This window comes from Scardinius erythrophthalmus (assembly GCF_964197995.2).
Source record: "Scardinius erythrophthalmus genome assembly, chromosome: 1".
Lineage (NCBI taxonomy): Eukaryota > Metazoa > Chordata > Actinopteri > Cypriniformes > Leuciscidae > Scardinius > Scardinius erythrophthalmus.
Window position 1 is genome coordinate 59,519,607 of NC_138221.1, and position 18,388 is coordinate 59,537,994.

General features: G+C 41.1%; 1 protein-coding gene across 1 annotated transcript in view; it reads right to left on the reverse strand.

Annotated features, from left to right (window-relative positions):
- Positions 1-2,277: 2,277 nt before the first annotated feature.
- Positions 2,278-18,388, reverse strand: part of rai1 (retinoic acid induced 1) — a 59,423-nt gene continuing 43,312 nt past the window's right edge. The window contains exons 2-5 of the mRNA XM_081368370.1: positions 11,140-16,884; positions 10,498-10,591; positions 7,258-7,307; positions 2,278-2,718 (exon numbers count right to left, since the gene is read on the reverse strand). Of these exons, the coding sequence (XP_081224496.1) occupies positions 2,710-2,718; positions 7,258-7,307; positions 10,498-10,591; positions 11,140-16,866 (5,880 nt within the window). The 5' untranslated portion in view covers positions 16,867-16,884 and the 3' untranslated portion in view covers positions 2,278-2,709. The remainder of the gene's footprint in view (positions 2,719-7,257; positions 7,308-10,497; positions 10,592-11,139; positions 16,885-18,388) is intronic.

The window sequence follows — 18,388 nt, forward strand, 5'->3', positions numbered from 1 at the left end:
ATCAACATTGGCTCGGCTTTTCGAAGATGGAGAGAAGGGATTTGAAATGTGCGATGCGATATGGCGTTTTTACTACTGGACAGGTGAGTTATTTTATTGAACAGATAATTTGCCATGGTAAAACATTATCAGTTGTGAGGGGTCGTTTTATTGTTTGTTGTTGCTCTGCTTTTATTTTCAAGGAAGTACTGTGTCTATTAATGTGAAAAGCTAAAGTACTTAACTAGACAGCCTGATATCCTTTCTATATAAACTGATTGTATGTATGTCTTAAGTCGAGTACTGAATGTTTTATGAACAGTATGATAATAATCATATTAATCCGCACAGTCACGCAGAGCCGAACCACAACCAAAACAAGGTCCTTCCGCAACATGCACGCAGTTTTGTTTTTAACCACTAGAGGGCAAAAAGTTACACCTGGTAGAATATTCCTGTCATGCAGAAAAAGTATAATTTCTAAAATAAATTCAGAAAGTCATGTGTACTGCTAGTGGGTGGGTGATGAGATGTGACTATCTCTTTGACTTCACATAGAATGGGGTTGTTTCTACCTCGCTAACAGAAGCCAACAGAAGCCCCAGCAGAGTAAATAAAGGTGTTCAGAAAGCAAGTAGGCATGGATCTGTTTCTGTATGCCTCCAGATGTAATTTCAGACCACTGGCTGTGAGACAGACACATCTTTAAGGATAATAGCACTGAATTACTTTGCGTTGAGCGCCAACAAAGACGCACGAAAACAAAACAAAACGTAATTTTGATCTCAATTCCAAAGACATCTGTTCATGTTCACACATCTATTATATTTCACTGCAGTGTTACATGAAAAGAAAATGGCAAACACACACAGAAACTGCAATATGAGCTGTGGACAAACACAATTCCAAAAACAGTCCTTTTAATTCATTGTTTTAATAACTTTTGTAAGCAATAACATATTTGTTTTATAGAAAATAAACATCTCTAAGAAATACTATACACAATTATAATAGTACATCACATCTTACATTTAAACAGCATCAAATACTTATATACACAATTACTTAGAATTAGGAATCAAATAATTACGTGATGGTTCTGTCATCTCTATGCGCGGTCTTACCTGTAATACTGCAGTGAAGTGAAGCATATAATACTGTATGTTAGTCACATATACATCTGATTAAATGACTATGGATTCTCATGTTCAGTTTGTCACGTTGTCTTCTGCATCGTTTCACCAATAACATGAACAGAAATGTAAAATCTGTTTGTGGTATATGGATCTCTTCAGTGTGTTGAGGCTTTCGTAAGCTCAAAGTTCATCCAAAATTACAATTTTGCCATTATTTCCTCATCTAGAATTTTTTTTTTTAACTCATATGACTTTTTTTCTTCATTTGAGTGATTTAGAAGAATGTCCAAGCTGCCCTTTTCCACTCAGTGAAAGTGAACGGGGACTCGGTTTGTCAAGCTCCAAAATAAAATAAAAAAGTATCAATAAAAACCTGTTCGAAGAGTGCTATATTCCAAGAAATTTTTTATTTAAATGTGCTGTAGCTCTACAATATGGCATTTTGGTTTGTTTCACAGAAGAAAGAAAGTCATAAGGGTTTTGAGAAAATTATGACAGAATTTTTATTTTTGGTTCAACTCTCCTAATTCTGAGAAGCTGATACACATAATACGAACGCAGTGTTGGGGAAAGTTACTTTTAAAAGTAATGCGTAACACCTTAAAAAGTAACTAATTGCATTACTTTTTATGGAAAGTAATGCATTAAATTACTTTTGTGTTACTTTTTCTTACCGGGGCTGGGCTTGCTTGCTTGTTTGTTTTTCGATAACAAAAAAAGTTTTATTTTTTGCTAATCTAAAGGTCCTTTCGCACCAAAAAAATGAAACGGATAAGCTTCAGGCTGAAGGAAATGCAAATTCAATCAATAAATAGGAAAACAAAGTAACTTGCATTACTTATTTGAAAAAGTAGCTCAGATATGTTGTTGCAGATTTAAAAGTAATGTGTTACTTTACTAGTTACTTGAAAAAGTAATCCGATTACATAACTCTGATTACAATGCGTGACCTCCCAAACACTGTACGAACGCAGGATATTTTTCCATCCGGATGCACCGATGGACATCTCAGTGATGCTGTTTTGTCTTCAAATGCACATAAAAATAAGCCTACACTTGGAGTAGCAGTATATTAAAATAATGCATTTTTTTTCCCCGCATGATATCAGAATATTTAGACCTGTAAAGCACAGCATGTACATTTTTTTTTCTTTTTTTCTTTGTAACATGTAAGTGTCCATTGAAGTACATCCAGTGTTGCATGACATCTTCAAATTTCAATCCCCCTTCCACAGCGGAAGCACGCGTGTGCCAACCAGCGCTTGGGGCAGCAGGCCAAATCCACCACCAGGTGTCCCCGACTGATAACATCCGCTCCAGAATACGGAATAAAATGGAAGAATGGCACATTCAGATTCATAACAAAAGTGTCTTTCCCTTTTTCAGCTTTTGGTCACGAAGGTTTCTGTTTGAGCCGGGCCGGATGGATTCGGAGATGATCTGATCTTGGGTGAGTATTGCTACAGTATTTTTGTGCTTCGACTGAAGCCCCAGATTTTCTCTGTGTCCACAGCAACTTGCAGCACACAGGCAAACGCATGTCCTTGTTCTACTGCATAGCTGACATTCACCAGTCTTCATGCGCCGCTATATATTACAACGCCTGAAAAACAGATCCGTTTGAAATGCGTAAGAGTGGAGAAAGGCTTGCTGAAATATTCCTCATTCATATACATTATTAAGCCACCTCATATATCTTAATGTATGGATTTCTCCATTTTTAAAGACGGAAGTCATTTAAACAATTTCACCGTTATTTCACTATTTAGCTTTCCAGGTGTTCACTTTTCCTTACTCCAATGGAAATGCTACAAACAAAACATGTTTACTTTATGTAAAAGTCATTTTATGTTTTACTGCATCCCCAAAATTACTTTCCATACTTTGAGTCTTATGTAATATATCTTTAACAAACATGACATCATCATCATCCAGGAAGTGACATCATTTTGGAGGGAAAACAACAGCACAAATAACAGTAAGTATAAGGAATGGATTTAATGAATTCTTTGATGATTTGATATTCATTTGTTTCACTTGGAAACATTCCATCTGTTTGATCATTTCAACATCAGTCTGATTATATACATTTGAAAAGATGTTTTAAAATGTCCAAATGAGCCTCCTTCATGAAAAGTTGATTACTTACCACAGAGCAATGGCTAACTAGCTTGTTATTTCTATTCTGTACATTGTCTTGGCATATAAATGGTATGCTTAGCACGTCATTATTGATTGATTTATTCATAACAAGATATTAACGACGTAAAGACCATGGTTGTTGATATAATGACGAAAAATGTGATGTACACAAATTTGCTAAAATTAAATTAACTAAGTTTACACAACAATAACTAGTAATAATATTTCACAAAAATGTTTACTATACTATAAGCTGCATTGAGTTGGGATCGGAATCGAAAATAACACTGCAGGACCGTTTCCTAATTGCGCTGACATGGATGTTATAGTTGTTTTATGTCTCTCCTCCTCCGCAGCTTTTCATGCTGTTGCACTCGTTCTCTTTCCCTCCTCTGCTCTGGGTCCAATCTCTCGCTTTCTCTCTGATCTCTGAACTAATCCTTCTGCTTTTCAACGCTGGTAATCAGTATCTCTCTCTCACAGCGCGATTTAACCACAGCCCTGGTTACAGTGTTTGCAGGACTGCATTGATATTCATCACATTCTCGTGTTCCAAACAACGTCTTAGTTCAACGCTTAAAGGGACAGTTCACTCAAAAATGAAAATTCTGTCACTAATTACTCACCCTCTTGTTGTTCCAAACCCGTAAGACTTGCGATCATATTCAGAACACAAGTGAAGATCTTTTTGATGAAATCTTAGAACTTTCTGTCCCTCCATTGACACTCTACACAACTACCATTTTGATGCTTCAAAAAGTTCATTGTGAAATTTTCTGAAGAGACTCAATCGCTTTATATGATGAACAGAATGAATTTAGGCTTTTATTCACATGTAAACATTAATCAACTCACACATCAGTTGTGGTAAACTGAAGCTCAAGCATGTTCGCTTGACATGTGAGAACCAATGAGGTTCATTCTCGTGTTACACTGCACGTTTGTGCTTTAGCAAGAACCAGTGAGGATCATTCTCGTGTTAGGGCCTATTCACATATCGCGTCTTTTGCGCGCGCAAGTTCGTTATTTCAAATGTAGGCGCGCGGTATGCGCGCTCATAATGGAAGCGACGCGGTCGCGGTGCGACGCGCTCGTTTTTTCCAAGCGCGTCCGCGCCGCATCGAGATAAAAACATCTCAACTTTTCAGAATGCTGCAAGCGCACCGCAGGTCACGTGACAAGAACCAAGCTTAGCAACGACAGACGCCTCCGGAGCGCAACCACCCGAGCGCTTTGGAAAAAGGAGAACGCGGCACGTTTTCTATGCGTTTTTAGGTGCGATATGTGAACGCCGCCTTATGCAGCACGTTTGAGCTTCAGCAAGAACCAATGAGGTTCATTCTCGCGTGACACAGCATGTTTGTTTTATGTTTGCTGATCAATATTTATATGTGAATAACGTTTGAGCTTGAATCTAGTCCAAAATTTGCTCAATTCATACGGATGAGTTTTACCATCTCTTTATGAACTTTTTAAAGTGTCAAAACGTAGTTGCATAGTTGTCAATGGAGGGACAGAAATCTCTCAAATTTCTTTAAAAAGATCTTAATTTGTGTTCTGAAGATGAACAAAAGTCAGGACAGAAGGGTGAGTAATTAATGACAGAATTTCCCTTTAACTTAGAATCTGTTTACATATGGTATTAACACCGTTCTCGGTTAACTTTGGATGTGCTTCATATGATCTGCCTCATTTGTACAGGTGGCTTTTCCAGGTTTAAAATGTGAACTTTGAACATTGTTTATTTTATTTAAGAGAATCTCTTGACTTACATTGATGGAACGTCTGCCATGACTTCATGGCGACATTCGCTTTTGTGTTCTTTTTCTTACAACTAGTTGCATACTGAATTGTGATTGGCCAACTTAATATGAGATGAGTGCCGAGTGTCAGTAACAATGGCAAAACGGCTCTGATGCAGAACCTAAATTTACCCAAAACTTTAACAATATTCTTTTGTTGCCTGACTAGAACTGGTATTTCCTTGAGGAAACGCAAATGGAGTTTTTCTCATGCAAGAACAGGGGAAAGAACGATATCCTTCTCTTGCCCTGCCTGCTGTGCTGCCCTCTTCGACCTGACTTAAAGCTCTGCCTGTGCTGCTTTGCTGTTGTCATGTTCTCAAGCCACGTGAACCTAAAAGAGAGCTCGCCGCTGAGTGCGTGTGAGCACAGAGGAGAAGAGGAAGATGAAGAGGAGGTGGAGGAGATTTCCTTGGAGACCTGGACGGGGGTGGTATCTCTACCGCTTGCTTTCATTAAAGCGGCAAATTGGCATCCCAGAGACCCAAAGCCCTTAGATCCCCCTGCTGATGTGTGCTCTGCTTGTTCTGAACTTTCTCCTCTGCTCTGTTTGTCTGTCTGTTTCTCTCTCATTCTGTTCTCCTCTCCCTTTGTCGTGGGAGGGCGAAAAAGGAAGGGAGGGGTAGAGCTGGAGAGAGGAGGGTGGGGTGTTTTGATCTCCATCCAGGTTTTGCCTCACGGTCTCAGACAGGAAGCTGCTGAATATCATTTTTCTTTCTCGCTTTCTACCATGCCCATTTTCTCAGTCTTTCTAGTTCAGTCTATCGCTTTTCCTTTCTCTCTCCCTGACCTACCTCAGTTGTAGTTCACAGATTGCCTGTAGGTGGCGAATACACAAGCAAATGCAACAGTATAAAAAGAAGAGGCATGTGAAACTAAGCTAAGGTGAGCATTACTAATATTTGCCTCATTTCACAGACAATGTTTAAGACTAGTCCTAGGCATGTTTGAGCTGTTTTAACTGAAAGCTACTTGCACTGACATATCTTTAAAAACCATTGTTTTGTCTCAAGATGCACACCAGTTGTTTTTTTCCTACGGCACATTTATAAAAGCTATTTTAATCAACTAATTAAACTAGGGCCTAATCCTGGCTTAATCTAAGCCCTGTCTGTGAAACCAGGCCTACAAACCCTAAGTATTAAACTTTGGCGACTTGGCATGTAACTTGCCGTATTGTTTTTGTTTTACAAATATAAATTATACTCCAAGTGGTGTGGATTGGTGAGGAAGGGAATGTTATTACTTTCCAATCAATTCATTCTTTTGCCTGATGGACAATGACATGTGCCACTTTTCCACCGTCAGGCTAAACGGTTCTCATTGCGTTCCATTCCGTGCCGATCCGGGCCAGCTGGTACGGTTACGGTTTCATTTTCCACTGTGGGGCTGTTAACGGACGTTCTTTGGAATGTTAACACAAAAGCGTCAGTAATTGCTTTGGTAATGCAAGAGTTTACAGAGAATATCAGATGTGTAGCGACCGCGTTATGGAGGATGATCAGATATTTCTCTAAAATTTTATGATTAATTTGTGGTTTACGTCGCTCAAATAGAGCGCTTAGCCAGCTTCAGAGAAACTGGTAGCCAGGCAATAGACAAATTACCAATTCTGAGTTGTGACATCAATTTACGGATTCTACCAGCACGAGAATTCCGGGCCGAGAACGGTTTGTAATAATGCCGTGCCGTACCAGGCTCAAGTGGAAACACAAATGTTCCTTAACATTCTAAGAACCGCTCGGCCCGATGGTGGAAAATTTGGGGATGGCTTTCTGCTTCTAGCAAGAGCCAAGACCTTGAGTGAAAAATGTGTCTGGTCCCGATCCAGTAATAATCATCAGGCAGCACTTCTAAATGTCTTCTCTTTTTTCTTCTCTTTAATGTTTGTGGCTCCTAAAGGGGAACAAGGAGACTGAGAGAGCCTGGAATGTCTAATTAACATCCCTTCACTAATTTCTGCTGTCAGTGGTGAGCTGCACAGTCAATAGCAGACAGATAAGGGTGAGATATGCTCAGGGCTCTTCTGCTGCCCTGAGAGATGGTGTTGATGAGGAACTGTGCTCTGCTGTCTAGTTTCTCTCCTTGCTGTTGTTATGGAGGTGGCAGAATGTAACAAAGACACTGAAGTTCATGATACGATGTCTTTTAGATCAGAGATGTCCTTTGCTGTGTGTAAAACCAATTCACCTGCTTACCTTGTGATCCGGACACCTAATGGAGAAGGTCTCTTCTTGAAACGTGCAGCCTGGAAAAAGAAAAGAAAGGGAAGAACCAAAGGCATAAATTAGAAAATGCCATTGAAAACGCAATACAAGATCAGCTTGCCCTTTTGTTTCTGACTAGACCCATCTCCAGCGGTGTAACCACCACTTTCTATGATGGCAATTTCTGATGGAAAGGAGCAATGCATGATGGAGGGAATCTAGTCTCAGCCTCGAATGACACGCCACGGAGCATTCATGGACTATCTGGTGCATATTGTCTAGAGCTGACAATGTCTGCCACTTCCAGTTGAGTGCTTGAATGGAATAAATAGTCTACTACTAATGAAATTGTACTAGGTAAAGTAGATATCATCACGTTTGCCTACAGCGTAAGAGGTTAATTAGGTGAAGTACTTCATAGAAAATGTATTCTGTCAGCGCCGTTGTCAGATTTACCTACATCTAAACGTCGCAGAAAATCATAAAAAGTATAATTGGTTGTTTTTACTTGTTGGTCAGAAACTTCCTGTCATGCTTTAAGTTGATATTATGAAAGTATGGTTTGGGAGACGAAGGGTGTGTTCACACTTGGCATGTTTGGTTTGATTAAAATGAACCCTGGTGCGATTGCTCTGTTAGTGCGGTTCATTTGAATAAGTGTGAACGCTGCCGTCTGAACCCTGGTGCGCACCAAACAAGCGGACCGAGATCTCTGAAAAGATGAGTCTCTGTCCGCTACCAAACGAACTCTGGTGCGGATGGACTGAAAAATGTATGCAATAAGGACCAAAGAAAACATCTAAACAAAAACGGGACATGATGGCACAATATGCGACCCTTAAAAGGACAGAATGCTCAAGCACACCTGTTTTTTCTCGTCATAGTCGTGATGTTGCCCATCTCAGTTCGGTACAGGTATCAGAACCGCGTCTCTTTGCAGCAGATCCTGGTATGTGTGTGTGTGACGGAGGGATTCTCAGCTGGTCAAAGTACCATCATATGTACACACAGCGAGCACATTTAGCCCAGCACACAGCATTGTTTTGGATTTTCGGTAAGTCACGGAATATACGTAATAAAAGCCAACCAATCTGATTGTGAACATATCCCTATGTCTTTAGGTCTGGTATCTTTAGGTTCGGTGTAAAAATGTGTGTAAACACACCCTCAAAGGACTAGTAATTGTAGATAGCCAAGTATATATAATTACTATTGTATTAGTGGTCATTTGATTTTCTACTTAAAGAGAAATGTTTTTATTTTTTAAGAGAATTAAGAGATTTTTGGTATTTTTTGGTTCATTGGTAGAAACATTAGTTTATGCTTTAATATTTGTTTTGCATGTGTAGGCGGCCCTGAAACACCACTTTAGTCAACCCTCCCCAGTCTTCTGTACTATATGGTGTACGTGGCAACTGCTAACTAAATTGATTTTCAATAGGAGAGACGCGGCAGACGAGCCAAGCTAGTTCACGAGAATCCTGCGGCGTTGTCATGTACTAGCGCCACTTACAAGAACTTTTAAGAAAAAAATCTATATTTTCACGGCTGATGAATGTTATTGACAAATCAGAGATGGCTTTATTTATACCCAATAAAACAGCATTTTGCTTTTATGTGATCTAAAACAACATGGAGGAAATTCAGGGGGCCAATGTTCCGGAAAACATTGAAGCTTCCCCGGGCGCCGCCATTGATTAGCGGACCCCCACCTGCTGTTAGCAGCGAATAACTTTACATCTGAGGCGTTTAAAGACTCCATTTGTCCATTATTTATTTCTAAAGAAACACGAAAATGTATAAAAGGCTCCATTACCTTGTATCTTACGTTATGGCCCCGTAGAAGCAGTTTTTGTAAAAATAGGCTAACGATTGCGTCATAACCACATGACTCTCTGTCGCACAGTAGAGAGATTACCGTATGGACAGGAGGAGAAGCTCACGGGCAATTGAGGGGACGTGGAGGCAAAATGACAAAATAATTAATCAGAATACTTAGCAAAAGTTGCTCCTGTTCCTAGCTCGTGGACAGCTCCTACTCACACTCTCCGTCTCTGCAAGTTTTTGAAGGGAATGATTCAGATTTCTCTTGGCACAGCTACTAGAAGACAGACGGGTTGCTCACGTCACATCTACATCTTCAAGCTCAGTTTGAGTCTGCGCAGTACGCTCAACCATCAGGAAGTGAGTGCTTCTAATTGACTTCACTTTTCTCTGTTGAATCCAATAGGGTCGCTGTGTCCATATATTTTACTGTCTATGAGGAAAGTAGGTCTATGATAATACTCGCGGTTGCTGATTTTAGTGTACTCATTTTATTCTCTAATTCTTCTAATTTTATCTAAGAAAAACCTCAGATGCAACATGTTTTCACTCCCCAATACAAGCAACAGCAAAACTGATTATTTAAAAAAAACAAAAACATAATTTGTGTTTCAAAGGAAAAACCCAACCCAACATAAAATAACTAATACAATTAATAATAAAACTTTGCTTAAGTTTTTTACTGTAATAATTAGTCTACTGCAGTGTCTTATGGCCCAATTATAGGTTGAACTTTGGAATTATGAACTGAAGCATAATCATCTCTTCCAGATCATTTAAAGTATTCTACATAGGATATATTTAGGGACAAGCTCAAGTAGTAAAATGTGTATAAGTTTATTTAAAAAAAAAAAACACTAACTAATGTAAGTACCTCATCATAAATGATATCCTCCGCTGAATCAAGCCGCGCATCGCATCTCGTTCTTCCTCTGAGGTAAATTTAAAGCTTAGGCTGTCCTTCACAGTGCGAATTATTCCAAAAACGATGAAAAGTAAGCTTGGTGATGGGGACGCTTACATGTTCACATGTACCATATGAATAGCTTGCTGCATATATTATTATATGCATATTGTAACTAATTTGCAGTATATCAGATGAACTCTTATTCTGCGTGATAGGAAAGGCAGTATACAAAAGACAAAATGAGTTGAAAGGCGGCATTTCAGGGCCGCCCACACATGCGAAATCGAGTATAATCAAATTTTTTACCCACGAAAATCTAGCTTATATTTTATTATTATTAAGTAGAAAATCAAATGACCAGAAGGTACACGGAGCGACCAGCTTGCATACCCTTTTTTGTTTCTACAGAGCTTCATGTGGAGTGGAGGGTGGAGTCATTGGATGGACAGTAAATATTGTAGACAAACAAACAGCACATTTCAATATGTCAGAACTCTTACCCATCTCTTTGGCGCAGACATAATGGTACCTCTGTGTACAGCTCTTCCAGCTGCAGCAGATGGAAGCTCCTTCCCCTTGGCACCTGGAGCATTTCTGTGATGAGACAGAAGGCCTGAGGAGCTTCTCTCTAAATTATCGACTCTTTTCCTTCACAGCCCCCTGAGCCACCACAAGTTGCAGATACCATAACTAATATAATGCTATGCCCACTAGACCCAAAGTATATTATTAGTATCATTATCATTATTATTATTTGGTTCTTTTTGAGTATTAATCATAGCAATGTAATATTACACTGTTTGGAATGGAATCTTAATATATTGCTTACTGTGTACTAATTTATGAAAATAGTAGCCTATACTGTTTCATACAGTAGTGAGCTACATCTCAGAAATACATTTGTTTTGAATTTTTTACATAATTATGTGTAAAAAAAAAAGAAGTATTTTGTTGGTAGAAAGAAGTCAAGATGATATCACAGTTTGTTTCCAGTTGAATTGTGGTGGGATACAATGTGGTGTATATAGTTATTTCTGAGTATGCTATTCCATACATGTTCTGAGATGTGCTCTTGTCTCTTTTTTTTTAACAGTACAGGGGAGTTATTATTGTAGGGTGTTTAATATAAATGAAACACTTACTGCATTTGCAGATTTCTGAACAGCCTCCTTCAGTCCAAAGAGTTTGCCTGCTACCAGGATTATGCCTGTGGTCCAGACAGCACAAGCTTCATGAGCCCAGTGCTCTTTCGCCTCAGCCTCCATCTGCAATCTCTGCAGAGCCATTCCACTGCCCTCCTCACCAGCAGGGGGAGAAGCTCCACTAAGTCTGCTCTGCAACTGCAGCAGTCTTTTGAATCTCATCCGCAAGGTGGGGCGGGTTCTTAACGGTTCCCTAATTGCCCTTTTCCCCCTCCTGGGATGCCAGCTGTGTCCTTCATTTGCACTATCTTGATAGGCGTCCTTCGCACATGCACCCTGTGAGTTGATCTGCTCTGCGATGCATCTGACCTCTGTCTCATTTGCACAGTTGCTATTTTGCCTGAAATCATTCCTGTGTGTTGAAGACAGCATTTTTCGTGGTATGCAGTCCTCAGGATAATAGGGGCCGCACAAGTCCCCAAGCTCTCTGTAATTTGCTGGCTTTCCACATAGGCAGCACGTTAGACACCTTTCAATTAGGCTTTTGTTAACTAAGGGCCCCTGGAGCATTACTGAGGAGTTTGATACTGCCTTGGTAACAGTGACTAGATTTTTTATTTTAGCTGCACACTTTTTTCTTGCCTGGCTGAGCATCTGTTCTTCCTCAGGCCTGTTGATGATCGTACAAAGAGATGCTAGCTCCAAAGGGCTGTCAATGTGTACATATGGTCTGAAAGAACATTTGCCATCTCCTAGTGCTGGATGCAAGTCTGATAATGTCCCCTTCACTGTTGGGGGGAGATCATTGCTGCATTTTGTCTTGATCTTAGGTCTCCTCACTACAACTTTGAGGACATTCAGAACCTTTTTTTTCGGGCCAGCCTTTTTTTTCTCCTTTACTTTGTCATCTTCTGTCTGACTTGAGAGTTCCTCCTGTTTCTTTTTGAGTGATGGCCGCCTGCCTCGTTTGGGTTTTATTTGTGGTAAGCAAAATTCTGTAGGTGGCTCCTCATACTGTGTCTGTTCACCTGTTTCTGGTAAAGAGAAGGAGGGTGGAGGTGGGGGTAATATATCAGTCTGGTTAGGCTCCTGTTTCTCAACAATGGGGATGCTTTCTTGTGGTTCATTGCCTTTTCTTCTCCTCTTTCGTTGCTTCAGATGCATCTCGTGATTGTTTTTAATGGCTCTCTGTTTGGCTAGTCTTGGTGTGTTGATAACTAGGCTCCCGGCCTCCAGGGCTACATCTGGTGCATCGCTGCTCTCTGCGGTGGCCCACGTTCTCCTCTTTTTCCTTGGAGTTTGAATTCCTGTGTTTTGGGTCTCTTGTGTACTTATTGTGCTTTCGCCCTCCATGTGAGTCAACTCAGGGGCGTTCATTGTCTCCTTCGGCTCTGGTACCTGTGGCACTGATTTTGATGTTGATTCATCTGGTACAATGTCTGGTTGAATATTTAAAGGTTGCTTTTTGGACCCTGGGGATGTGATTTTCTGAACCATTGCCTCATATTTAAGTCCCCTGCCTTTCCGAGGAGGCAAATATTTGGTTTTAGTGGGACACTGAGGAGGTACAGAAGGCATGTCACTTATGTCATCGGTGGGAGGGTTATCAGCGGTTACAGTGGTGCTTACAGATTCTGCTTGCAAATGTTGTCCTCTCTTTCGCTTTCCCTTTGCAATACAGACTCCTGTGACTGTATCTAATGCGGGCTGCTGTGTCTTCACTTGACTCTCTTGCACACCTTTCTTCCTCTTTTTGGTGTCTGATGACGGTAAACTGTATTTTCTTTTGATGGAAACAATCTCTTCATTTGGTTGTTGAAGTGAATCTGTAGAGACATCCTTCTGCTTAGGTAATTCAAGATTTGAAGATTCGGTCTTACATGACTGATCCACAGTAACATTCTGTATTTGTGAATGTAAGAGCATTGCTGAAGGTGCCTCATTTGATTTATCACTCTCTTGTTCCTTATCTTCAGTCAACTTTTCTTTTGTTTGTTTTCGTGATCTCAGCACCATGGACTTTTGATCTCTTGCTAAAGACTTTACACAACTGCTTTCTAGAGTGGACTCCAAAGTGGAACCCACAGTTTCATCCTTAGTGGTGTCCACCACACCAACAAGTGTGTCCATAGTTAATGCTGTGCTCACATCTTGCAAAATAAGTTCATGTGTTTCCTTGGTATGGTCTTTTGTAATCTGAATATTTTCATCTCGTTTTATTGATTTTATCTTGGAGGTGATGCCTCTTGGTCTACCTGGACCTTTAGTTACTGACCCCTCAATTGGCTTTGACTCTGTGGTGGTTTGACTTGGCTTTGGAACAAGCATTTCTCCTGGTAAAGCCCCAGGCTTTGAGCCTTGTTTAGAACCAGATTTTGGACCAGGTTTAGGACCTGGCTTTACTCCAGGTTTTGAACCAGGCTTTGCATTTTCTGTGGACCCTGTGCATTTTAAACTTAGTTTGGGACCAGGTTTTACACTCTGCATGACTTCAGGTTTAGGACCTAGTTTTGGACCAGGTTTTGAAATTGATATTGGACTAGGCTTTGGACCAGGTTTTATATTTGATTTTGGACCAGCCTTTGGACCTGGTTTTGGACCTGGCCTTACACCTAGTTTTGAACCTGGTTTTGGACCAGGCTTTGGACCTGGTTTCCTTCTCTCTTGAGGGCAGACCTTTGGGCTACTTTGTGAACCGTAGGACCGAGTGCACATCCGCGATGGTAAACTCTCTGTCACAAGTTTCTGTGATTGACTACTAATATTCTGGTGGGCAGTTTCCATCTGATCAGGAATAAGAGCGCTTTTGCTGGAGGGCATACTTGGATTTTGGGCCGAAGGTGGAGCACTGTCTCCTTCTACACTTAGCTGCCTTCTGATTCCTACACTTGAATGCATTGGTCTCCTCCTGCCCCGTGCATGTTTCTTACCAAACATTCTCGTATGTGCAGATGGGGCCAAAGGCTCTGGTTTGGCTGAGGGAGTCACTGCACTGGGACAGCTTATCCCTGGTTCCATATCCTCATCCCCTTTCTTGGGAGAGGGTGGGGTGTCAGCCCAAGATGGTGCAGAGTGCAGTATTGACTTGCCTGGCAACTGAGGAGAGTCAGGCTCCAGTACCTTTGCATCACTACGATCAATGTGATGATCCCTTGCCTGAGCCAAAGGTGTTGTTTTCTCATTGAGAGCTGAGAAGCCACTCTTGGCAGTGTGAGGCTGAGGTGCAATGTCACATATGGTTGACCTCCTTTCACTGCCTCTGTGTGGTACATCCTGGTTAAAGCTTTCTGCAGATTCTGTGTTGACTTGTGGCATGTTTCCCATCTCCTCAGATGTACTTGCTCTATTATTAATGACCTCCTCTGAGGTTGTCAGATTCTCCTTTTCATCTCTCACCTCAGTGGAATTTTGGGAGAGGACAGACAGCTGCTCCTCAAGGGTGTCCACTGGTCCCTCAGTGCATGTGAGGCTATCTACTGAATTCTCACTCTTTGAATTTTTTTCTTTATCTGGCAAATACAGATTAGTGCCTGAATTGCTGGGTGATGTTTTCACAAGCATTTCAACAGTGGTCTGTGGCTCTGATTTGAAATGTTCTGATTTTATTTCTGTGTCTTCATTACATTTGTGATTAAGTTCAGAAAAACAGTCCATCTCTTCTGAGTTTCCTTTATCTAAACTGTATTTGTTTTGCAGACCTTGGTAAATATTTGTTTCTGTTTCATATGAGTAACCTTCCTCTAATACTGCTTTATTTATTTTATGAAATATAGAAGGACTTTTCTCATCCTCCAACCACTTCTCTTGCTTTTCAGTGACCTCTCCTTTGCACTCATGGTCTGCAGACATATTTTTTTGTCCAATTTCCTCTTCATCAACCATCCTCTCAGTCCATGCTGTCTCCTCAAAGTTCTCCTTTAGAGTACTCTCTGAACGCTTTATGTCTGGTGGTGAATTACTCTCTTGTTTCATAGGACTTGGAGCTGTTACACTGATGGGAGACCTCTCATCTCTAATGCAACGGAGAGAGCTGTTGGGCTCCTCTCCAGTCAATACTCTCTGTACTCTGGGGTCACAGTTGAGATTATCTTCAGAGGCTACACTCTGGAGACTTCGAACTGAGTCACCTGACCTAACGGATACATCATCAGCTGAGTTTAAGGAACAAGTGGACACAGTGTCAAGGCTGAGACGCGGGTGTGTCTGGGTGTGTGCTTGACCTTTATCCTGACCAAAATAGTAATAGCTCCTGTCCATCTGGTCCTCAGTGCTGCTAGAGTATCCTCCCTCCTGTAGTTCTGATGTCATGGACCTGGGAATGCTATATGCATCAGATGGAGGAGGACCATGTTGGTTATCAGGACAAGATGACTCATCCATACCCTTTAACTGACCTCTATAGTCTTCTCCCTTTTTTGGATGGTTTCGCTTGCTGGTCTTTTTGTTAGCCATAAGGGCCTCTGACAGCAGCAGCTGCTGAACATTGTTAGAGATGTTTTCAACCTGAGATGTCAGGGCATTGAGGCTCCACAAACTGGGGTTGGACAGGAGCTTTTCCGAGAATCGTTCTTTCATGGAGCCAGAGTAGCTCTGGGACTGGTGGTTCACACTGGGTGATGAATGGGTATTAGGAGGCATCAACATATTTTGGTCTTGCAAACTTGTGGACGAGGAAGCTCCAGGATTAATGGGAGGTTGGCCATATTGGAATGAGTCAGGATTTGGCATTAAGGGGGATGGTGTAGAGTTATATGAGGGAGATCTTCCCACAGACCTTGCAGGTGAATGACTGGAACTTGGACTGCAGGTCTGGTAGTATTGTTCTGGTGACCTTACAGAAATGTCTGTAATGCAGTAGTTTTGCTGAGGCTGATTGTAGTGCTGGAATTTCTGAAGGTTCTCCTGTGTCCCAGACATTCCCTGCAGGGAGCCTTGTTCAAATCCAGATCTTGAAGGAGTTTGTTGATAACCATAATTATTCTGAGGCCTGTATCCACTCTGCTTTAGACTGCTGTGATTGCTGAGTTGTCTTCCGTACTGTGCATTAGTTGGTATACCATAGCCTTTGTAGCCATGTGGCATTGTATTACATTTCTCCATGTAAGATGATGAAGATGAAGAAGGGGGCTGCGAATGCTGAGGGAAATGGAGGTGGCCCTGTGGATACATTAAAGGAGATGGTGCTGGATTGGGTGGGAGGCCCTGTTGATGGGAACTTGTATAGGTTGTGGCAGAGGACTGGGAGGGGAGATGGCACTGACTTTGAGAGATAGCTAGCATGTTCTGCTCTAGGTACTGGGATGACCCACTGACCCCAGACTCCAGCCGTCCCACCATGTCCTGTTCAAATTGGGTCATCTGAGCTGACTCATCCCATTTTTGCTGCAAGTGACCTTCACTAATATACTGTGCTGTGTATCCAGGGCCCATGTGATTGCTGTAGCCAGCCTGCATGTGCTGGTTTGGAGTTTTGGCTCCTCTAAATGGTTTTTTAGTCTGAGTAGCACTGCTGCTGGTGTAGACGGGATAGGTCTGCTGTCCATAACAGTCCTTAGAACCTGCTCCCGCTGTTGACAACCCTGCAGCAGCTAGAGAGTGTGGCTCATAGCCCTGTCTGGACTGGCTGTGATGATGTCTATAACTCTCAAGGCGCGATAATTCTTGGGGTTCCTGCTGGTAGCAGTGCTGGTTGCCATGGAAACCACTCCGCTCTCTGAAGGACTGCATGACTCCGGCTAGGGGGCTCTTTGGAAAGAGAGAGAAAAGATAGAAAGACAGAGGCTGTGCTTAGTGGCTTTGTTTTCTTATCAGTGATCATTCTTTCATTCAATTAATTTGAATTTATTGCTGCATTTGTCCTAAAACAAATCACATTATAATGTACACATCATTCATAAAATCAAATCATATATCTCTCAATGAGGACTATAAAATGTTACTCTCCCTTACTGCAGCGGCAATCAATCATTATTGTATTATATTGAATCTAGGAATCTAAGCCTATCTATTCCACATTTTGGTGGTTTCATCTTCTGTGATAATATGTGCAACTACATTATTATTATTATTATTATTATAATTTTGTTTCTCAAATACACATGATGGTTTTAAAACATGTATTCACAAAGACCATGCATACAAACAAACAAAGCATTTTATCATTGGCTCATTAAGTGTTTTATTAAAATAAATGATATTCAATATTGTGCATGTGCAATAAGAGGATTCTATTATTGGTGTTACTCAGAATTTGTTTTCGATATGTGCTATTTCTGTATATCTTGCTCAGTAATTTGATACAGTTGGCAATGTGATATTCAGGTAATATTCTCTTCTCAGCAATGACTTCAAAGTAGCAAGTGTGTGTTTTGTAGGCATAGATGGAGGCTGTTCTATTTCTCCACTCCAGTGCTGTAGGCCTGTCGAGGGATGGCCGCCTAGTCCCATCAGACACACACATTATTCATCTCACTAGCGCACTGTCTGAAGTCATCAGGCCCAAGAGCAACGTGCCCCCCTCTTAGCACCCTCCAAAGAGGCCCCACCATCCACTACTGCTTCAGTTTTGCTTGTTTGCTGCTCTGCTTGTTTACACAGTGACCCAAATAAGACCACTTGGGATCTATGTTTTAAGCCTTTAAAAATGCAAACAGTATGTGTTGAATTGTACAAGCTGGCCAGAGTGAGCAAGTGACATGATGGATCTTGCTTCCCCTTTCGCATATTATTGCAGCTGCATGGGGGCATTAATATGTTTAAGTTATCCCACATTAATTTTGTTGCAATACAAAGACTTTTTTGTAGAATCATTGGCATTCAGATCATTCTGCTTGAACATATTTCATGACAGATCCACTGTGTGCAGCTGATTAAAGACTTGTGTGGGGCTATGTTGCTGACACAGCCAGAGATCTGTTGAGAGCGTGGTCTAAAAGGTACAGTAAGTTTTCTAGGTCTGCTGAGAGGGCAGAATTTGTCTCCTGGGGTACCAAATAATGATAAAGACACCCTTACTGTAGAACTTACCATGAGTGTACCAGCATGGACTGGCCCATATCCAGAATGAGTCAAAATCTACGGCAATGTGTCTCAAACTTACTTCCACAGTGCTACAAAGTAGGTGCAAAATCATGACAACTTTAAAAAGATTCGGAGGTAAAAATTATATTCCTGTTACTTGATTTGTAGGTGTTGTTTGTCGTCATTCTCCTCCATGTTGTATTTTTGAAGCTTGTTGAAGCAGAAAAAG